The sequence below is a fragment of the Paroedura picta genome, chromosome 4 (genome assembly GCF_049243985.1).
Source record: "Paroedura picta isolate Pp20150507F chromosome 4, Ppicta_v3.0, whole genome shotgun sequence".
NCBI lineage: Eukaryota > Metazoa > Chordata > Lepidosauria > Squamata > Gekkonidae > Paroedura > Paroedura picta.
This window is the reverse complement of record NC_135372.1, coordinates 142,429,373-142,452,721: the sequence shown is the minus strand read 5'-3', so window position 1 is coordinate 142,452,721 and position 23,349 is coordinate 142,429,373. Positions and strand designations below refer to the sequence as shown.

At 49.6% G+C, this 23,349-nt stretch overlaps 2 protein-coding genes across 3 annotated transcripts in view; both read left to right on the top strand.

Annotated features, from left to right (window-relative positions):
* The window catches only part of FNDC11 (fibronectin type III domain containing 11), a 417,259-nt gene that overhangs the window by 98,037 nt on the left and 295,873 nt on the right, over window positions 1-23,349 (top strand). The window lies entirely within an intron of this gene.
* LOC143836547 (tyrosine-protein phosphatase non-receptor type substrate 1-like) overlaps window positions 1-23,349 on the top strand; it is a 175,984-nt gene that overhangs the window by 1,393 nt on the left and 151,242 nt on the right. The window contains exon 1 of one of the 2 annotated variants that reach the window (XM_077335966.1): window positions 16,392-16,628. The exons of the other annotated variant lie outside the window; for it this stretch is intronic. Within the exon in view, the coding sequence (XP_077192081.1) occupies window positions 16,625-16,628 (4 nt within the window). The 5' untranslated portion in view covers window positions 16,392-16,624. Of the gene's footprint in view, window positions 1-16,391; window positions 16,629-23,349 lie in introns of those variants that run through there. 2 annotated transcript variants of the gene reach the window in all.

Here is a 23,349-nt window from a genome sequence, read left to right as displayed (position 1 = left end):
TCATCAGGTTGACAGTGGGGTGAAAGTCATTGTATGCCTGGTGGAAAGTATCCAGGGCTTCTTTATCATGTGTCCAGACCAGGGGTAGTCAAACTGCGGCCCTCCAGATGTCCATTGACTACAATCACCATGAGCCCCTGCCAGTATTTGCTGGCAGGGGCTCATGGGAATTGTAGTCCATGGACATCTGGAGGGCCGCAGTTTTGACTACCCCTGGTCCAGACAATAAAAATGCCAAAATGAATCGCAGGAATATGAAAGGTGTGAGTGGGTGAGCATTCAGGAAGAATTGCTCCAGGTCTGCCATGGAGATGTTCGCGTATTGAGGTGCCATGGGGGTGCCCATGGATGTACCATGGATCTCAAGGAACACACCATCCCTAAATCAAAGTGGTTATGGGTGAGAAACAATTGGCGCAGTTTGGTGGCTCGGTCAGCTGGGGTGTTGTTAGAAATTGTATTCCGAACGGCTTGTAATCCGTCTTCGTGTGGGATGTTGGTATACAGGGATTCCACATCCATGGTGGCTAAAATGGTACCCAGTTCACATTCAGGTTGCAGTTGTCATATCCGCTCTCCTGCCAGAGCCAGGAGAGTTGAGTTAGAAGTTTATTGAGCTCCACCACTCCCCTTCCCCCTCTTTGAACCTTCTCTTGCCTTTGGGGCAGCTCCCAGGTTAAGAGAGAGGCATCCTATTTAAGGAGATGGTAACTGTACACACAGTATAACATCTACACGCACTGTAGCTACAGTAGAATCCTTTAGAGACATGAGTCTCCAGGGAAGGCCATGTGAAGCCAAAGGGAGAGGAGGGGGACAGAGAGCAGCTCCCAAGTTAAGACAAAAAGAGACATCGCATTCAAGGAGCTGACAGCTGTACGCACAGTATAACATCTATACAAACGGTACCTACGATAGAGAGCTACAGAGACATGTCTCCATGGAAGGCCATGTGAAGAAAGGGAGACGACAACGTGATGGAGCGAGGACGGGTCAGAGGGTGGCTCCCAGGTCAAGACAAAGAGAGGCTTCCTATTATTATTATTATTATTATTATTATTATTATTATTATTATTATTATTATTATTATTATTATTATTATTACTTCGATTTATAGCCCACCACTCCCCTAAGGCTCGTGGCGGGTAACAACATATAAAAACCCATAAAACCCCTAATACATAAAAACATCCTACGAAAACAAATATATATTCAAGAAGAGAACATCTCCTTGACGTCCATTCAAGAGAACATCTATACACACAGTTTCCACAGTAGCGTCCTGCAGAGTCATGTGTGTCCACGGAAGGCCATGTGAAGACAAAGTGAGAGGAGGGGGACAGACAGCTCCCAGGTTGAGACCAAGAGTAGCCTCCCATTGAAGGAGATGCCATCTTTCCACCCAGTAAAACATCTATACACACGGTATCTACAGCTGAGAGCTACAGAGACATGTGTCTCCATGGAAGGCCATGTTAAGAAAGGGAGATGACACAGTGAAGGAGCAAGGAGGGGTCAGAGGGCGGCTCGCAGGTTAAGACAAAGAGAGGTAGCCCATTCAAGGAAATAACATCTATAGACACAGAGCTGCCCCATAACATGTCCAAGCATGCCAAATTGCTCACTCCACCAAATATACAGTTCAACGAAGCTCCAACACGATCCAGCATGTACCTTTTGTAAAACAAGCGGAACGCCCCACCTCCCCGGGTAAAGAAGTTATGAATTGCTCTAATCTTTTCCCATTTCGGAAAGAAATTACCTTCATCAGGAAATGTCTCTGTGGTACAGCTTGCTATAAAATTATGCGTTTTCTGGTGAGAGAGAGAGAGGAAGAAAAAAAACCCCGAAAGGTCAGAATGGTAACAAATTTGCAGAATTAATCACTGCTTTTGCTCAATAATAATTTCATGTGATCGTTAATTTAGACAAGGTTGGAAATAGCAAGCTTAATTCTGTAACCCTGGGTGCGGCGCTTGGGTCAAAACAAGGCTTTGGTTTGACACAGACTTAGAATTCTTTTTAAGGCCGTTGGTTTTAAAAGGCTCGTTTGTGCCGGCCGGTGATATTCTGTGGTTCAGGAGACAGATTTGGCTCTTTGCCCTGCCACCTGTGGCTCTTCTGTGCACCTTTCTCCAGGAAAATGGGCCAAACCCTTGCCAGGTGGGGTTGGGATTGGCTGCTGGCTCCCCCTTTGAAACAGCCACTGCCAGACGAACAGGTGAGCTGCCAACCACCCTCAGATTCCCGACCCAAGCCAGGGCTCAATCTGCACTGACTTTGTTTATTCCGTTGTGGATCCTGCTGAATTCAGATCGATTTGAACTCAGGTATTCCTCTATTCCCCCCCCCCCCTCTGCATTGAAACAGGAAAGTCTTCTGCACGTGATTAGGGAAGCTCAGAAGGGGGGAGGAGCCAAGCACAGCAGGAGCCTCCTTTTTTTCTTGAAAGGGGGAGGGAGAGAGGATTGGAGACAGCAGGGGGGGAACCAAGAGGCAAATCTCTGCCAGAGAAGTTAGGGTTTCTGGAGCTTCTGCTGAGAGAAGTTAGGGCTTCCCCTTTAAGGGAAGATTTGCAGCCTGGGAATGAGGAAGCCTTTGAACTGATGACTTGGCCAATCAGGGCTTTTCTACAGCGTTGGAAGGTCGAGGCAGCAAGTTAGTTCGGGACAAGCAGAGAGATGCACCTTTATTCATGCCAATTTTTCAAATATTGATGGTTATATCCACTCCAGGATATAGTGGGGAAAGGCAGGGTCACTCTGGATCAATTCTGCTTGTTACAAATGAAAAATGTAAGCTGCCCAAAATCAAAATGGAAGTCGCATGCAGTGTAGACGGCAAGGACTGAATCGACCTGGGATTGGAATAAAAGCTCCGTGCAGATTCAGCCCAGGAATGGAGGTAGATGTGGCTCTTTGGGTTAATGGGAATTGAAAATGTCATAGAATTAGCATCACTGGCACAGTGAGCGCATCACTTCCGGCATCACCAGCAAAAGTGATTACATCACTTCCGGTGCACACCGGAAGTGATGTCACTGTGACGCTGGACTAGGCCTATCCCCACTGCCGGCAAGTCCTCTCACCGGTTGCCAGGACATTTCAGCAACTCTACTTGGCAGCTTTGAGCAAGGAACGCCAGGAGCCTTCAAAAGCGCTATACAAATGCAAAGTCTTCTAGATGTGCATAAGACCATCGCTAGCATGCCATGGCGTTGCATAGGCGGCACAAGAAAGGTATCCAAGTCTCTCTTCTTGCCAACAACACACGACTCAGCTGAAGGCTGCGTCATCTGGCACGTCTCCCTTCGAGATCTGGCAGATGGGGCTGCTTCCCCCCCCCCCCCTCCAAGCCCCGATTGTTTGGTGCGAGCGCCCGTCACACAAGCTAATTTAAGCTCTGCTCCTTCTGTAACTTCTGGCTTCTTCGGAGGAGTTTGGCAGGGTGTCGAATCAGGACGGCGCGTCTTCAGGCGGGGCGTGCTCTGCCAGAGCCGCCACAGTGCGACGGCAGGAAATGTGCACAGATGGTTCACACGTGGAGAACTGGCACATGTGGCAAAATGGAAAGCGCCAAGCGAAGTTTGCCTTCTTCCAGGTCGGCTTGTGCAACGCTGCCCTCCTCCACTGGAAGCACCCAAGGGGGAGGGAAAGAGAGAAAAGGCAGGGCTGCACCTTGGAAGCAGCCGTGACCTGGGCCCATTCTGCACACGTTGGATGATGCACTTCCAGCTGTAATGGCACATTGAGAGTGCATTATCCAACACTAGGGGAAGGGAGTGGTCAGAGGTGGGGGACAGAAGGCGAGTGGCTGGCCGCTGGACAGACAGGCAAGCCGGTTGGAGGAGGAGGCACTCAGGGGCGGGACAGTTGCCCTGAGTGGGTGTTAAGCGCTGAGTGGCACTTAAGCCATGAGACCGGCTCCTCCTCCAAGCCCTTACCAGAAATATATTATGTGGGACAGATGGGTGGAGTCAAGTTGGGAGCTCTCCAAGGAATGCCAGAGTCGTGACTCAGAGGCAGCCAAAGGGAAATCACCCGGTGTTAGAATCCTAGAATCACAGAACCATAGAGTTGGCCATACAGGCCATAGAATCATAGAATCATGGAATCATAGAGTTGGAAGGGGCCATACAGGCCATAGAATCATAGAGTTGGAAGGGGCCATACAGGCCATAGAATCATAGAATCATAGAATCATAGAACCATAGAGTTGGAAGGGGCCATACAGGCCATAGAATCATAGAATCATAGAATCATAGAACCATAGAGTTGGAAGGGGCCATACAGGCCATAGAATCACAGGCCATGGAATCATAGAGTTGGAAGGGGCCATACAGGCCATAGAATCATAGAATCATAGAACCATAGAGTTGGAAGGGGCCATACAGGCCATAGAATCACAGGCCATGGAATCATAGAGTTGGAAGGGGCCATACAGGCCATAGAATCATAGAAACATAGAATCATAGAACCATAGAGTTGGAAGGGGCCATACAGGCCATAGAATCACAGGCCATAGAATCATAGAGTTGGAAGGGGCCATACAGGCCATAGAATCATAGAATCATAGAATCATAGAACCATAGAGTTGGAAGGGGCCATACAGGCCATAGAATCACAGGCCATGGAATCATAGAGTTGGAAGGGGCCACACAGGCCATCTAGTCCAACCCCCTGCTCTACACAGGATCAGCCCTAAGCATCCTAAAGTGTTCATGTCTCGCCTTGTGAAGAAGTGTGATTGGCCTCAAGCAGGGCCAGGGCCTGGTGGAATGAGCTCCTGGAGAACATCAGGGCCCTGACGGAGCTAGCACAGGTCCACGCGGCCCACAAGGCGGAGCTCTTCCGCCAGGCGTATGGTTGAGGCCAGTACGCATGGAAGATCAGGACGCTGCATGCCCCCTCCCAGCCAGTTGGGACCCCCTTTGTGGGGAGCCAGCAAGCAAAGACTCTGCGGGGATCTAGCGATTTTAAGCCATTCGTGTGTTTTATTTATCAGGTCGTCTACCGCTCCGAGATGACCAGCAGTGGCTGGACAGATCCTGGATGCTTGAGGCTGATCCAGCATTGAACTGGGGGTGGGACCAGAGGGCCTGCAGGGCCCCTTCCCACTCTTATGGTTCCAGGATTCTACGAAGAGGGGCAGCCTATAAGTCTTCTAAATAATAAATGAATAAACCCCCCAGGGTTGGCCTGAGTCCTTTGGGACTCCACGGCACTTTCTGCCACCCTCCTTTGGAAAAGACCAGCCAAAGTCCAGAGTCCTGTCCTTTCTGGGGTTTTGATCACTTCTGAAGGCAGTCTTATTTTGAAGAGCCCCGAGCGCATTAAAAGCCATCGGGCGGCATCTGAAACGCAAGCGAGATCTTATGGCAGCATAATCCGTCAGCGACCGGAACCTGGGGTTTACGTGGCCTATCTCAGGGCTACAATCTGCCGGATTTTCACTCTGACCTTTCCGTTCCCATTGATTTTTCAAATGTATTTGCTTGAGATTGTGGCTTTGATTCCCCCCCCCCACCCAGCCCCCACTGTCGTAAGCACCTTTGGCATCCAAAAGACTGGAAAGGGAGGATATAAATAAATAGAGGCTATATTGGGCCTGGAAGTCCCAGCAACAAGGCATGAAGGCCAAAACTTTCATAAGAAACTGAGAAGAGCCCTGCTGGGTCAGACCAGATGACCAACTAGTCCAGCTTCCCATCCCACACAATGTCCAACCAGTTCCCCTGGAGGGTCAACAACATGGCAGAGAGGCCTTCATGAGAACATCAGAAGAGCCCTGCTGGATCAGACCAATGAGGGTCCATCTAGTCCAGCCTCCCATCCCACACAGGGTCCAACCAGTTCCCCTGGAGGGTCAACAACATGGCAGAGAGGCCTTCATGAGAACATCAGAAGAGCCCTGCTGGATCAGACCAGGGGTCCATCTAGTCCAGCCTCCTGTCTCACACAGTGGTCAACCAGTTCCTCTGGAAGGCCAGCAACAGGGCAGAGAGGCTGAGGGCCTCTTCAGCTTTGTCTGTTTAGCCTGGAGAGAAGAGGTCTTAAAATCCATGAAGGGCTGTCACAGAGAGTTGAACCAGAAGCAGTGGGTTGAAATTACTTCAAATGAATTTTCGGCTAAACATCCGGAAGAAGTTCCTGACAGTGAGAGCGGTTCCTCAGTGGAACAGGTTTCCTCGGGAGGTGGTGGGTTCTCCATCTTTGGGAATTTTTTAAACAGAGGCTGGAGAGCCACCTCACAGAAATGCTGATTCTGTGAACTTAGGCAGTGGGTGGGCAGGAAGGGATGTGCCAGAGCTTGGCTCTTGTGGCCCTTTCTTGCATGCCCAAGGAAATGCCGATCGACACTTTGGGATCAGAAGGTGAACATCTTCCAAGCCTGATGGGCCAGGGATTCTGGTTTGAGGGAGGGAGCATCATCTGGGCATGGAACTGGAGGCACTGTGAGTGGGCAGGTAGTCGTGAATTTTCTGCATTGTGCAGAGGGTTGGACTAGATGACCCTGGAGGTCCCTTCCAGCTCTATATTGTGGCACAATCTTTATTAGGCCATAAGATCCCCGAAATAACAGAGCATGTCCTGAAGTTTTTAGCTGCTATTTACCAGAGAAAGATTCAGATCTATTGACTTGGTTGCACATCACCCTCATCTTATACACCTTAATTGGAGGCATTTCCTAAGTTTTATTCTGTATACTTGTTTATCGATGGCGTTTTGCCAATCATTCCCATTTATTATTCAATTTTATTTTTAGTAGGCCAACGTTTAGTAAGCCTGGCTTGTGTGTGCTTCAGTCAGGCTGCTGTAACAATGCGCCACCCCTTCTTTACGTCTTAGCATCATGCACGCCCCTCGCCCCGTCGGGGGCACGTTCTTTGCTTGACATTTCGGCGTGTGGCCCGGACAAGCTTCCAGAACTGGGTGAACACGAAGCGCCAGGCCAGTGCATGGCTGCTCTCTGTCGTTCCCGGACAAAACTGGTGACAACTTAAAGCCATCTCAGCAGGGGACCAGTGGAGAAGCGTCACTTGGCCCGTGGCAAAGGAGGCTGGTGCCCAGCTGTGCTTGCATGCAAGGCTCTAGCAGAGCTGGAGAGAGAGTGGGGCGGGGAGGCAGGCAAGTCTTAGCCCGATGATGTGTCCTTTCTGCAGAAGTTGCCCGGGGGGCTGTTAATTGTGCAGCTCCAGCAGGCGAGCACAAACTGTGACAGGACGAGATGTCAACACAGTGGAATACTGAGCGTTCAACGCTTCCCCTCCCCGTTGCAAGGAGGTTTCTCTCTCTGGATCGCAAACAACAGGAAGCGGCCTTCCGCTGAATCTGACCCTCTGTCCATCAGGGTCAGGATTGCCTACTCTGACTGGCAGCTGTTCTCCAGGAGGGGGTCTTTCCCATCAACTCCAGCCTTCTCCTTTTAAACTCCTGCCTGCTCCTTCTTCAGCCTGGAGAGGAGACGACTGAGAGGGGATCTGAGAACCATCTTCAAGTATTTAAAAGGCTGCCATGTAGAGGATGGAGCAGAGTTGTTCTCTCTTGCCCCAGAGGGACGGACCAGAACCAATGGGATGAAATTAACTCAAAAGAAATTCCATCTCAACCTCCGGAAGACGTTCCTGGCAGTTAGAGTGGTTCCTCAGTGGAACAGGCTTCCTGGGGAAGGTGGTGGGTTCTCCATCTTTGGAGATTTTTAAACAGAGGCTGGAGAGCCATCTTAAGGAGAGGCTGATGCTGTGAAGGTTAAAGGGGGTGGCAGGTGACAGTAGATGAGCAATAGGGTTGTGAGTGTCCAGCACAGTGCAGCGGGTTGGACTAGATGACCCAGGAGGTCCCTTCCAACTCTATGATTCCCTAGATCGAAATGTTGTGATTGCAGAATTCGTGCAGATCACATTGCTGTCAGGGCTTTAGACTGGATAGGCCCACGTTAGCCATGCCTTTGTGGATGAGCAGCGCTCTGTTTTCAATGATTTCTTTATTCCCAGAGAGGAGCATCTCCATTTCAAAGTACTAAGCAGGAGGCAATGAGAAAAACCTCTGCCTGAGACCTTGGAGAGTTGCTGTCAGTCTGTGTGGGTAATTCTGACTTTGACGGACCAAGTGCCAGATCTTGTCGAAGGCGGCTTCCTGTGTCTGCCCGGCCAGTAGTGGTGCCAGGGGGCAGAGCTTGCCAGTTCCCAGGTAGCATTGGCAAAGCCCTTGCTCCCAATGCCCACAGCTGCGCCAAGCAGCGGCAGGAGAAATCGAAAACATGAAAAAAGAAAAGATCTGTTGCGGATCTTTCATGGCGTCGCTGATACTGAAAACCCCAAAGTGACAGGGGTAGTTCTAGGAACTGCTGGAGGCTTTTCAGGTTTGGGCGGTGAAGAGATTGGATGCATTCAAGAATTCATTTTTCTTGGATCATAAGTGGATCAGAGTAGGGGTTGCAGTACGGAGATTATACGTCGAAATGCTCTGGGTCACTCTGCAATTATAAACTTGAACCGAGCATGGAATAGCAAGGACATAAGGCCGATTACCCAAATGTAGATTAGTATGATCAATCATCTGTATTGGGGAAGAAATGGAGGTAGTGACAGATTTTATTTTCCTGGGCTCCAAGATCACTGCAGATGGGGACTGCAGCAAAGAAATTAAAAGATGTTTGCTCCTGGGGAGGAAAGCTATGGCAAATCTAGACAGCATCCTAAAAAGCAGAGACGTCACCCTGCCAACAAAAGTGCGTCTAGTCAAGGCTATGGTCTTCCCAGTTGCAATGTATGGCTGCGAAAGTTGGACCCTAAGGAAGGCCGAGCGTCAAAGAATTGAGGCTTTTGAACTCTGGTGCTGGAGAAGACTCTTGCGAGTCCCTTGGACTGCAAGGCGAACAAACCGGTCAGTCCTAGAGGAGATCAGCCCTGCCTGCTCCTTAGAAGGCCAGATCCTGAAGATGAAACTCAAATACTTTGGCCACCTCATGAGAAGGAAGGACTCCCTTGAGAAGAGCCTAATGCTGGGAGCGATCGAGGGCAAAAGAAGAAGAGGATGACAGAGAATGAGGTGACTGGATGGAGTGACTGAAGCAGTTGGTGTGAGCTTAAATGGACTCCGGGAAATGGTAGAGGACAAGAAGGCCTAGAGGATCATTGTCCATGGGGTCGCGATGGGTCGGACATGACTTCGCAACTAACAATAACAACAGTTATCTGTAATATAAATAAAGCCCAACTTGAGTGGTGGGAGGAGTTTGGACTCATCCCCTACCTGATTGGGCCCCTGGGGAGTCCTCAGTGGACCAATCAGGCAGGGGACGCCCCATCCTCACCTGCCTCTGCCTCCAACTTCCAGCTTCATGAAGCAGCAGTCAGGTAAGGCATTTCTAGCTTGAGCAGCCCATCTGAAGACTCTCCAAGTCGTGGCGGAGCTGTCCGGGGTGGGGAATAGGCAAAGAGCCTTTGCCAAAACTCACCTCTGTTCCAAGCAGCCCTGCTGCAGCCTCTCCAGGCCACAGCAGAGCTGCCCCCCGGGGGGGGGGGGAGCCTAGAGCCCATTGTATTTTAATACAACTGGCTTTTCCCCTAGTATTTCCAGTAGTCACTTATGGCTGTGAAAGTTGGATGATGAAGAAATCGGACAAGCGGACAGTTGATTCTATGAACTCTGGTTCCAGAGAAGTCTTAAGCAGGCCCCAAGGAGAGCAACAGTCATAAACAATGATATACCAGAGCGCATAAAGCCCAATCTATCACCGGAAGGCAAAATCACAAAGCTTCAGCTCACTGACTTTGGCCGTATCATGCGGTCCAACTCGATGGAGAGGACAATTATGGTCAGTGGTCAAAGGAACCCAGACCCACGAAGAATGTGGTGAATATAGACACCAGCCAAAATCAAGACACAACTAAAGATTGAAAAACGTGGCAACAGTTGAGCTGTAGTATCGCCAAGAGTCAGACATGGCTGAATGGCTAACATTATCAGTGTGGTTTTTCAGGGGGTTGGACTAGATGACCCAGGAGGTTCCTTCCAACTCTGAGTCTATGATTCCTCCACCTCCTCTTCTTAAAGATTCAAGGGGGTGGCAGGTTACAGTGGATGAGCGATAGGGACCAAGGGACCAAGCCCTATGAAGATAGGTTGAGGGACTTGGGAATGTTCAGCCTGGAGAAAAGGAGGTTGAGAGGGGACATGATAGCCCTCTTTAAGTATTTGAAAGGGTGTCACTTGGAGGAGGGCAGGATGCTGTTTCTGTTGGCTGCAGAGGAGAGGACACGCAGTAATGGGTTTAAACTGCAAGTACAACGATATAGGCTAGATATCAGGAAAAAGATTTTCACAGTCAGAGTAGTTCAGCAGTGGAATAGGCTGCCTAAGGAGGTGGTGAGCTCCCCCTCACTGGCAGTCTTCAAGCAAAGGCTGGATACACACTTTTCTTGGATGCTTTAGGATGCTTAGGGCTAATCCTGCATTGAGCAGGGGGTTGGACTAGATGGCCTCTATGGCCCCTTCCAACTCTAGGATTCAAAACTTGCATGTATAATGCTAAACTTGAGTTAATTTATGGAGGGGGCACCGGGCTCTTCTTTTTTTTCACTGAGTCAGTGTGGGTTTTATTCTCCATATCTCGGGGCACGCATCTCTCAGCTCTCGCTTGACTGCGATCTTTCCCCAAGGTGGTTCTCCACCGTATAAAAGAGCAGAACAGAACAATAAAACCTCTTAAAACGTCAGCGAAAAAAGAATAAGGGAAGCCACAGGAGCAGGAACGGCACCGAGATCCCTTAAAAGCTAAGTGTTACGATAGCAAAGGAGCAATCGATAAAATTAATAAAACCCGTTCAGGTTTCCCCACAATAGATAAAAAGAGGCCGGAAGGTACTGAGAAAGGGGCCTTAATGCAGCCGTGAAAAGAGATAAAACCAACCCATTCCTTCTGGAAGAAAACCACTGGTCTCTTTAAATGTTTTTGTTCTTATTATTACAGTCCAGTTTTCTGCCCGATGGGGCTCCACAGTGGCCTTTCGCGTGATTTGCCCATCCTCCACTCTATCCTCACAACCGGTGGTTCCCAACCCCCGATCCGGAGACCGGGACTGGTCCGTAGGTCAGTCGGTACCGGGCCGTGGCTCCTCCTCGTCCTCCTCCCCAGCTGCTGCCTCGGGGGCTGCCCTGCCACTCTGCCCCCGGCTCACCTTTGGTGCTCTCCAGCGGCCGCCATGGCTGGGGCTCCCCCTCGGTGTGGCACTGCACAGCTGCTGCTGGCAGCACCCCCCCCAGCGGGCGGCGGGAAATCAGAGGCACCAGCAGGAAAGCAAGTGGAGCAGGGGCTCAGGCGGCAGTGGCGACGTCCCTTGGCAAAAGACTACCCTCCCCCCCCCCCCCGGGGCCTCAGTAAAATTGTCAAGCGTTGACCGGTCCCCGGTGATAAAAAGGTTGGGGACCACTGCTCACAACCACCCCCTTAAGAGGTAGGCTAGGTGTCTGAACCCCAGATGGATGTTTTGCCACCGGCTCTCTCTGCTGACCTCTGCTGTAACTTGGATCATTTCTGCCATGCAATCTGTAGTGGTGTCACGGGGTTACTATGTAATCTCCCCCCCCCCCCCGACCAGTTTGAGCTATGCCTTTAATTTCGTAGCCGGCCCCATCCTGTGTTAGATCTTGTGTGAAAAATTACTCTCTCTGCCCCCATTGTCCTGGCAACTGTTTGGGAGTCTGTGGCGCCCGGATGGCCAGCATGGTGTAGTGGTTAAGAGCGGCAGCTTCTAACCTGGCGAGCCGGATTTGCTTCCCTGCTCCTCCACATGCAGCCCGCTGGGTGACCTTGGGCTCATCACAACCCTGATAGCACTGTTCTCACAGAGCAGTCACACCAGGGCTCTCTGAGCCCCACCTCCCTCACAGGGTGTCTGTTGGGGGGAGAGGAAAGGGAAGGTGATTGTAAGCTGCTTTGAGACTCCTTCGGGCAGAGAAGAGTGGGGTTCAAAAACCAACTCTTCTCCATCATCATCAACATGGAACATTCACACCTAAACTGGGCGGGGCCGAGGGCTTCAGGTTGATAAGGGGGTGCTTGCGTAGAATCCCCAGTTGTAGCAAGCGCCTCCTGATGAGGTAATTGTCTCTCTTCAATAAAGTGATTTCCTTTCCTAAATGGAGCCTAGTTAACGGGAGGGATGAGAAATTCTCACACGGAGAGAGGGAACTGGAACATGGGACTTCATCTTGTTGCTGTATGCTGTGGTCTGAGTTTTAAGCGGTACCTTATGCGTGTCCCTTTAATGTTGAGATTCTGTGCGCTGTGTACAGCATCAGATTCCACCCCCTGCGGCCTGGGTGGCAGGTGTTCCGTGGGGTGTAGCATTATTTTTCCTCCATATTGGGGGGTGTGTGTGTGTGTATTATTCTGTGTGGTTTTAATGGGAGTTTTTAATGGAGTTAATGTTGTGTTTTTGTATTGTGGTGAGTAAGAAATTATTATTATTATTATTATTATTATTATTATTATTATTATTATTATTATTATTATCATTATCATTATCATTATCATTATCATTATCATTATCATTATCATTATTAATATATTATTAATATATTATTAATATTATTAATAGTATTAATATTATTAATAGTATTAATATTATTAAATATTATTATTAAATAGTTGCCATGTTTTTTTTAGTTGCTCATCCTTTGGGTTCCTGGTTCCACCCCTTCAAACCCCAGGAATTTCCCAACCTGGAGCTGACAGGGCTAGAGAAATGTCTGGGGGTGAGGCGAGGTATAACTCAGTATCTCTTCAGCATTTCTGGCAATGGCTTGGTTTAAATATATATATATATATTGATTTTTTAAAAAAATAATAGATGGATTAGAGATCTTTCCTTGCAAGCTTAAGTGACCAAGTGCCGTGCGCCACGGAGGCAGCAGCTGCCGAAGTAACTTTTTAAAAAAAGAATCTACACCGCCAATCAAATCTACAGTAGCCAATCAGAAGCCTCACAGGGCAAAAGACCCCTCTGGCCCCGCCCGCTTTCTAAAAATACTTGGCTGGCTCCAGAAAAGGTGTTGGCGGGCAGAATGCTCCCCCCCCAAATGCGCACCTGGGTGCAAGTCTACTCCATGTGCTTTCCATGGGGATGGAGAACCCCGCTTTTTCTTTGGGAAATAGGGGAGTCTCTCCTTCTCTCCCCGGGACACGTTTCGGTCTGTTGGGGTTGGGGTTATATTGCTCCCTGTATTGCCTATCGCATCAGTTTCAGCAAGAATAATCTGGAGCTTCATATTGCTGCTTCAGGAAACTGCTTTAGCTCATCTGCCAGGTGTGTAGATTGGAAAAGTCGACAGGGATGGATAAAGGAGACCAGAGGAAGATACCTTGGGAAGGAATTGGGCAAAGTGGGCACCGAATCTTTTCTGACATCTTCCCTCAAAATGCAATCCTCATGTTGTGTCTGTAGACCTGCCAAGGACTGCGCATAAGGCCTGAGGCAGGATTGTAATCCTGAGTATGTGATTGGCCAGCATGTGGTCAGATCCCACCTGCCAGATCCGGTCTGTTTAAAGCGACACTGTCCAATAGCGTGTACTGGCAGGAAGATACTGTTGTTTCCTGTTTATATATAAGTTGGGAGAGTTGGGGGGGGGGTGTTCTCTAGGGCTGATTCTGCACTTTGTTTTTTCCATTGTGGATCCTGTTGAATTCACATCAATTTGAACCTGGTCTTCCTATATCCCCCCCCCCCAAGTGAAACAGAAAGTGTTCTGCACTTGATTGGGGAAGCTCATTGTGGGGAGGGGAGCCAAGCACAGCAGGAGGCTCTTTCTTTGCTTGTACAAGGGGGGAGGGAGAAGGAATGGAGACAGCAGAGGAGGGGGAATAAATCCAAGAGCAAATCTCTGCTGAGATAAGTTAGGGCGTCTGGAGCGCAGTCACTTTAAGACAAGCCTTGCAACCAGGAAGTCTTTGAACTGACACCCTGGCCAATCAGGGAAGACTGCTTTGCTACCAGACACGGAGAAGGAAGTTAATTTGCAAAAAGTAGAAATCGGCGCATTTACTGATATCGATTTTTCAAATATCGAGGCTTATATCCACTCCTAGAGGGAAAATTTAAACTGCCCAAAATCAAAATGGAAATCGAATTCAGTGTAGACGGGAGGGATTTATTGGAGCTGGGAGTGGGTAAAAAACCCCGTGCAGACTATACCGAGTTCAAATTTTACCTCTAGTACCATCACACTGGGGTCACAATAAAGAGCTGAAATGAACTCCCAGCCTCCTGGTCTCTGAACCCCCGGATCTAACCTCACAAAATCCTGGTTCACCCTTCTTTGTTCTCCCAAGCTCCTGCAGGACATTTCTTTAAAGGGTGTGAGAAACGCACACCTTTCATCCCTCTTCGGCTCCGTCCTGGATAGGATACCCTGATTCCAAAGAAAAAATGAAAAGGTTAACTAAGTTTGTGGGGGAAGGGGAGGAAACATTTGCGGCTGGGAAGGAATTGGGGTCCTTCTCTTTGTGGAGCAGTTTGTTCGGCGTCCACCGTTCCTGCACTTAGCCAGAAATGCCGCTGTTCCATCCTGCCGGGCGAGAATTGAAAACTCCCAGTAGCTGTGTGCCACTTTAAAACTATGGTACGTGTTTAATCTACACACCTCTGGCACGCAGAGGTGCGTGTTTTCTTGGCTGTTTCAACTTCTGATTCTGGGTGGGAGAATGATTGCGGGGAGGGGGGGGGGCTTCATATGCTTGTGGCCCTTAAAATGTTACTGCACTGAACAGACTTTTTTTCTATGCTACTCGTTGGGGCTGGTGGAAAGGTTTTCCAGTTTTCAGAATTCCCCCCCCCTCTCTTTGTTTTTCTTGCTGGCAAGTCAAAGCAGATTTCCAGCCACTGTGTGGGGCTTTCAAGGAAAGAAGAATTCACAGCAGCCTTCCTCGTGTTTTTTACCACGGAGAAACCCCTGAAACATTCTTCAGGCTTCGAGAAACCCCAGAAGTGGCGCATTCATGCAAAATACGATTGGGAAGCAGAGCTGTGGACACGCCCACCTAGGGTCCCTCCCCTTCCCACCCCTCCAGGTCCATTACTGGCCACTTTGGAGGGGGGTGCAGGTAGACATGAGCATATATGGTCATATCACCCATATAACACATTTTTAAAATATATTAAAAGTAATTAACTCCCACCCATAGAATCATAGAGTTGGAAGGGATCTCCTGGGTCATCTAGTCCACCCCCCTGCACTATGCAGGACACTCACGACCCTCTCGCTCCTCCACTGTCACCTGCCACCCCATTGAGCCTTCCCAGAATCAGCCTCTCTGTCAGATGGCTCTCCAGCCTCTGCTTAAAAATCTCCAAAGATGGGAGAACCCACCACCTCCCGAGGAATAGAGCCCTTTCTAATAAAACCATATTTTTGCTTAATTTATTTCTCATTACCGCCTCTCATCCAACTTTGTGTTGTTTCTTTGGATTAGACTTTTCCCCCTCCCATCTGTCAAATGAGAGCATTACTTGGCAGCCATTTCTACAGATAAGGATCCGTGCATGCCCGGACAGCTCATGCTGGATGGAGAACCCACCACCTCCCGAGGAGGCCTGTTCTACTGAGAAACCGCTCTGACTGTCAGAAACTTCTTCCAAATGTTTAAACGTTTCTTTTGAATTACTTTCATCCCATTGGTTCTGGTCCATCCCTCCATTGACAAGAGAGAACCACTCTGCTCCATCCTCTACCTGGCAGCCTTTTAAATTCTTGAAGATGGTTCTCAGATCCCCTCTCAGTCGTCTCCTCTCCAGGCTAAACAGACCAAGCTCCCCCAACCTTTCTTGGTCTCCAAACCCCTCACCATCTTTGTTGCCCTCCTCTGAACACGCTCCAGTTTGTCTACATCCCTCCTCAACTGGGGTGCCCAAAACTGAACACAGGACTCCAAGGGAGGCCGGACCAGAGCGGAGTAAAGCGGTACCATCACCTCCCCATCATGTCCAGTTGAAAGGATCAGGCGGGAGGGGATGTGCAAGACCTCAGCCTGAGACCCCAGCAAGCCGCTGCCTGTCTGAGTGGACAATACTGATGCTGATGGGCCCACAGTCCGATTCAGTAGAAGGCAGCTTCAGCGGTTCAAGCCCCACCGTGCGCAAACTCCACCTCCCAATTGCCAGGGTTCTCTCAACCTAGAGCTGGCCCCAGTATCAGCCTTGGAGTAGGCAGCCCTTTGAATGAGCCTGTAATCCCCTCTCTGGGAAGGAGGAGGGGAGGGCTGGTGGGGCAGCGTGACCGTCCAGGCCAGGGCGTGCAGATGGCTCAGGGGCCGGTGTTATAAAAAGACCGGATTCCTCCACCCGAGCTTTAAATAAGTAGGGTCGTGGGGCTAGCTGGCTTCACGCCACCCGGCCCGGCTGATTGTGGCCCTTTTAACTTCTGGCGGCGTGCTCCCACCCTCTGGGTGATGAATCCTGGGGCAGGCTGCCCGCTAGCCGTGGGTGTTTGATTCCAAACGGGGAAGCGAATAATTATGGCCTTCCTGATTGACTCCGACGACGCAGCACCCAGGAGAAAGGAAGAGCTGCACTTTTCATCTCCAGGCGCTTATTAGGAGCCGGCATAAAAGGTCTGCCAAAATGAGTAAGTCCCGGAAGGGGGGAGAGTGAGTGCTTTGGAATCTGCCCCCCTCCAAGTCCTGGGGAGGGAGGCATGGCAGCTGATGGGGTGGGCTGCCGACTGCCTGGCTGGTTGCCCTTTTGTTCTCGGGACCCCCGTGGGGCTTGCGGGATTTTTCTTCTTAAACTTTGAAGCATGCCCCTTTTTAGGTTTAACCCCTTGCTCTGTTTCCCGGGCCTTCAGGCTGGCGTGGCCGATGCTTTTGTAGGCTGTCTCTGCTTGATGTGGGGGTCGGGTTGCCAGATCCAGTTTTGGAAATTCCTGGAGATTTGGGGAGGGGGAGCCTGGGGAGGGCAGGGACCCCAAGGGGGTACAATGCCACAGAGCCCCCCTTGCAGTTGTAATGAGCTGCAATTCCGGGGGATCCCCAGGTCCCACCTGGAGGTTTAGGGGTGAAAATAATTTCTTTCTTTTGGCAATGGAAGCGAGATGTTGAGGAAGGGGTGGATTTTAAGTGATGTGCGTGCGAAAGATATTTGCTTCCCCCTCTCCAGGTCTATACTGAGTGGAGGACAAGCGTTATCAGCCTCTAAGTGGAGCTTGGATCAGGGTTCCCAACTCTGAGTTTGCAAAACACCTGGATATTTGGAGGGGGGGTGAAGCCTGGGAATTCCCTGCAGCCCACCCTTCAAAACAGCCATTTTCTTCTGGGGGACGGATCTTGGCCCTCTGAAGACCGACTGCAAGGTCAGGAGATCTCCAGGTGCCACCTGGAAGTTGGCAAGCTGAGTTTCCGCCCTCCTGGTGGGACTTGAAGATCTCCTGGAATGACGGCTGCTCTCCAGAGCAACGTTCCCACCTTTCCGGGAGAAAATGGCTGCTTTGGAAAACAGCAACTAGATCCAGTGGAGGTTCTTTCTCTCCCCAACCTCCACCTCTCCGCCCCCAAATCTCCAGGACTTTCCTAACCTGGAGGTGGCAACTGGGGTGGCTCAGTTCCTCCCCTCTTAGCTGGCTCGCCTCCCAGAAGGGAGCCAGGCAGGCAGGGCTGGGTTTTGGAAAGGAAACCTGAAAAGGTACAATGGGCTGTGATTGAGTTCTATTTGCAATTCCCACACCTGTAGGGAGTGACTTTGGCAGAGGAAAGAAGAAGGTATGTGCTCGGTTTGTTCCCGATCCCTGCAGGAACGAGGGCTGCTCCCTTTCCTTTTCAATTCTCTCTGTCTCTCCGTCTCCTCTCAGCCAGCACAAAACAACTGTTGCGTTATTACTCTGAGCTGGTTCTGTATACCCCACTTTTCACTTTCTTGACGGCTCCCCAAAAGGCTTAAAAACACCTTTTCCCTTCGTCTCCCCACAACAGACACCCTGTGAGGGAGGTGAGGCTTAGAGAGCTCTGAGAGAACTGTGACTGGCCCAAGGCCACCCAGCAGGCCTCATGTGCCTCAGAGTGGCTTACGATCACCTTCCCTTCCTCTCCCCACAACACACCCCCTGTGAGGGAGGCGAGGCTGGGAGAGCTCTGACGGAACTGCTGGGTCAGAACAGCACTATCAGGGCTGTGACAAGCCCAAGGTCACCCAGCTGGCTGCATTTGAGGGAGTGAGGAATCATACCCAGCTCTCCAGATCAGAAGTCATGGCTCTTACCCATAATACCACACTGGCTCTTATTTTGAAATAGTACATTTTGTCCTGTGTGTTGTCTACAGCAAAAAACAAACAAACATCCTTTGGGGAAACTGAGGCCTGTGATCACATCTGACCACTTTAGGCTTGCCAACCTCCAACAGAAACAAACCACGGAGTCAAGGCTCCCAAATAAGCTGTGACAGATGTAACTTCGTTCAAAACAACGGCTGGAAACCACACCAGTTGAATTGGTCTTTTGATTAGCTTCCTCAGCAGCTGATATCTGCATTATAACATACAGAATATGTCCAATGTGTACGAAATCCAAAAATAAAGAACCCAAACAAATTACATTCTGATATGACATTTAAAGGTGGCACAAATGGCTACAGAAGCAGGATTTAATTAGGAAAACGCCTCACGCAGAACGATCTCAGTCAAGAGCAAAGCAATCTAAATTGGATAAAGAGAGCCTTACCCCCAAATTAATGAAAACACAAGCCTAGAGTAAGTTGAGATCTCTTCTGGGCGGGGGGGGACCTGACCTCCTAGCGGACTTGCTGTCTACAGAGTTACTTCCGGCCTACATGACCGGTCTGTACTGGTCATGGTTCGATGGCCATGTAAGTTGACCATGCAATTAACAGCTAACAAAACATTTAAAGGGGAAATAGCACGTTGTATAAAAATACTGGCCAGTCTAACGTCCAAACCTTGAGGAGGATGGGTCCCTAAATGGCCTATGTAGGAAGCTCTGGAAACGTTTGCAGTGTATGTCTATAATCAGACTTCCTCAATGCTTTTACTGTGGAGAAACCCCTGAAACATTATTCAGGCTTTGAGAAACCTCAGAATTGGTAAGATGGTGCAGAATGTGGTTGGGAAGCAGAGCTGTGCACCCTCCCCGGCCCACCCCCTCCAGGCCCATCATTGGCCATTTGGAGTGGGTCAACATGACCATATGTGGTTATAGCACCAGATTTATTTCATATATATATAAAAATGAATTGATTCTCACCCATTCAGAAAACCCTTTCAGGGCCATCAAGAAGAAGGGTTGGTTCTTATATGCCACTTTTCCCTACCCCAAGGTAGAGACACCTTTGGATAGAGAAAAGCGGCATATAAGAACCAACTCTTCTTCTTCTTCAGTAATCTCAGGGCTCTCTCAGCCTCCGCTCCCTCACAGGGGGTCTGTTGTGGGGAGAGGAAAGGGAAGGCAAATGTAAGCCGCTTTGAGCCTCCTTCGGGTAGAGAAAAGCGGCATTTAAGAACCAACTCTCCTTCTTCTTCAGTAATATCAGGGCTCTCTCAGCCCCATCTCCCTCACAGGGTATCTGAGAGGAAAGCAGCATATAAGAACCAAATCTTCTTAATTGGCATTTCCCTAGGCATGCAAGGAAGGGCCACAAGAGCCAACAATGCACACAACCCTTCCTGTTCATCCACTCCCAATTTGGCTCTTTCGCTATTTGAAAAATATACATCTCCTGAAGGATGGACTGATTCAAATCTCTTGACAATCGGTGCCACTCATCTGGGTGTGACCACAAAAGACTCTGCTTTAGAGTTCATAGCACATAAATCGCCTTGAGCTTTGCGGAAGGGCAGCACAAAAAGTAAAAATAAATAAAATAAAGCCAATCTCCAATACGTAATTGTACGCAATTAAAATGCGTTTAAAATATTCACATCGGGAACAGATACACAGAGCATGTCCAGAGTGTGATGTCACGCAGTAATGAACCAGATAAAACAATTTAGTTATGCATAATCATATCACCCAATTGCAATACATTCTAGATGTTACAAATGTAATCGCAGAAAACCACTGACCTTCAGAGTCTCGGTTGAATGTAACTTTCCGTTTTTGCCAGTTTGAAACCGCATGAGCTGTCCGGGCATGCACGGATCTTTATCTGTAGGAATGGCTGCCAAGTAATGCTCTCATTTGACAGATGGGAGGGGGGAAAGTCTAATCCAAAGAAACAACAAAGTTGGATGAGAGGCGGTAATGAGAAATAAATTAAGCAAAAATATATGTGTTTATTACAAAGGGCGCTATTCCTCGGGAGGTGCTGGGTTCTCCCATCTTTGGAGATTTCTAAACAGAGGCTGGAGAGCCATCTGACGGAGAGGCTGATTCTGTGAAGGTTTAAGGGGATGGCAGGTGACAGTGGAGGAGCGAGAGGGATGTGAGTGTCCTGCACAGTGCAGGGGGTTGGACTAGATGACCCAGGAGGTCCCTTCCAACTCTAGGATTCTATGATTCCGTGATTCTAAACCTGTACTTTAGAAACATAGGCACATTCCACCCTAGGAATAGCGAATATTTGAACAAGGATATTCTCCTGAATCCGTACAACATGATACAATTCAATAGCTCTAGGTTAAGAGCCTTGAACCAATAAACCAGGAACAACAATTCAATATATCTAGGTTGATAACCTTGGACCACATTCAAACAGGACCAGAGGTGGATACATAGATGTACACTCCAAGGGTTTTGACAGCCAGGCTCAGAAGGAGTTATTGCATTTGCATTCCCTGAATCAGAATCAGACCCACACAGAGCTGGAAGAGACCACCAAAGGCCATCCAGTCCAGCCCGGCACCTTATTAGGGACTTAAAAATCACCTGACAGGGGCTCCTCCAGTTGTCTAAAAGCTTGGAATCTCTCTCCTTGGAAGGCTGCATGTTCCATCTACAAACAGCCCTTGCCATCAAAAAATGCTTCTGAATATTTAAGGGAAACCTCCCTTCCCAAGGGACCAAGCCCTATGAAGATAGGTTGAGGGACTTGGGAATGTTCAGCCTGGAGAAAAGGAGGTTGAGAGGGGACATGATAGCCCTCTTTAAGTATTTGAAAGGGTGTCACTTGGAGGAGGGCAGGATGCTGTTCCCGTTGGCTGCAGAGGAGAGGACACGCAGTAATGGGTTTAAACTTCAAGTACAACAATATAGGCTAGATATCTGGAAAAAACTTTCACAGTCAGAGTAGTTCAGCAGTGGAATAGGCTGCCTAAGGAGGTGGTGAGCTCCCCCTCACTGGCAGTCTTCAAGCAAAGGTTGGATACACACTTTTCTTGGATGCTTTAGGATGCTCTGGGCTGATCCTGTGTTGAGCAGGTGGTTGGACTAGATGGCCTGTATGGCCCCTTCCAACTCTATGATTCTAATTATGAGCCCCGTGCTTCTAGTCCTCGTCTCTAAAGCTGCAGTGAACAAGCTGGCCCCCTCTTCAGCATGGCTACCTTTTGTGTAGTTAAACACAATCCCACCCCCCTTGCCCCCCTCTTCTCCAAGTGACACACACCCAGCTCTCTCAGCCCCTCCTGATAAGGCCTGGATTCTAACTCCTCAACCTTCTTCATCACCCTTCCCTGAACAGGCTCCAACTAGTCAAGATCCTTCCAGAACAGAACTGGATCCAAAACTGGACACAATATTCCAAATCAGGTCCAACCAATGCAGAATTGAGTGGGATTCTAACTCCCAGCAAGGGTTTTGTGATGGCCCCAGCAGGATTTCTCCAATTGGGTAGAAGTTAATCATTTTTTTAAACTCTTGTTAAAATTAAAACATGATCAGGTGATATGGCCACATAGCGTTATGTCGACCCACCCACCCACCCCTCTCAAAATGGCCAATGATGGGAATGGAGGGGAAGGGAGGGGCGGAAACAGGTGAGAACCCGGTTATAAAAATCCTTGCTGTCCGAGGTTAATTGCACGTGGTAGTTTCTGGAGTACACAGAGGAAGGAACTCTCATTTAAACTTAACTATTTTGGGGGCCGTTTCTGGTGAGGGGCAATGGGGAGTGATGTCACATCCAGTGGGAGTGGCTGGGTGATGTCACTTCTGGGGGCGTGGCAGGCAGGTGTGGCCTCCTGACATCACTTCCTGGGTTTCTCGAAGCCCGAAGAATGTTTCAGGGCTTTCTCAACGGCCCAATATCACATTCGCCTTCTTAGCTGCTGTATCTCACGGTTGGCTCCTATTTGCCTCATTGTCCACCCGAAGTCCCAAGTCCCTTTCACATGTCTTACTGGATGTGGGCGCTTAAAACGTTGCTGACGATCTAATCCTTTTGCCACGCAGAACATCGGAGATGCCCCCTAATCAGCCTCCCTTGGCACTGACATGTGGCTAATTATATGGCACAGTGGGCCTGTAGGCCAGGGGTGGGCAAACTGCGGCCCTCCAGATGTCCACGGACTACAATTCCCATGAGCCCCTGCTGACCGCAGGGGCTCATGGGAATTGTAGTCCGTGGACATCTGGAGGGCCGCAGTTTGCCCGCCCCTGCGTGTAGACAATCATTTGACCAGGAGGAAGGCCTCCTTGTTTCCTTCTCCCCACCAGCCTTGGAGCGCCCGGCTTAATAATTCCCCACCCTCGGCTTCCCTAACAAGAAACAGATCCCAAACTTGACAGATGCCCTCCTCTCCCTCCCACCTCTCCGGCAGACTGCAATCTCCTTTTGAGGCTTGCTCTGCCGGGGTGCGTGTTTAACGACGATGCTCTCTCCGCTTGCTTGCTTGCTTGCTTGCGAGGGGCTACGAGCATGCAACGTTTCCATGGGCGCTTTCTGCTTCTTACTTCCCTCCACCCCTCGTTGCTCCCTCGCACTCCCTCTCTACGCTTACTCTCGTTGGCCTGCAAGCCGGTTGTCTGGTCAATCTTTAGCGGGGCAGGCCAGGAGCAGCCCTGACACGCCAAAGTCAAACCCCCCTAAAGGAATTCTCCCTCCTGTTATAAATAGCCCGCCATGCGCTGAAGACATCTGGTGCGTTTGAGCTACCACTATGGGATCTTCTCCCACACGCCCAGAGATATACACCCACCTGCTTGTAGCGAGGAGAGCAGAGGGCCTACAAATATACACGTTTCAACTTTGGCACTGGTGTTTGTGAAAGAAACGAAAAGCATGGCAGCTGAGTGCGGCTAAACTTAGCAGAGGGGCTTTCGGAAGGGGCTCCAGACTATTTCTGTGGATCTCTGGGCACCCAAGATCAGTTCTCCTGGAGAAACTAGCAGATTTGAGGGGGGGGGGGCGGGATTCTATGGCATTATTCCCTGCTGTGGTCTCTCTCCTCCCCAAACCCAACCG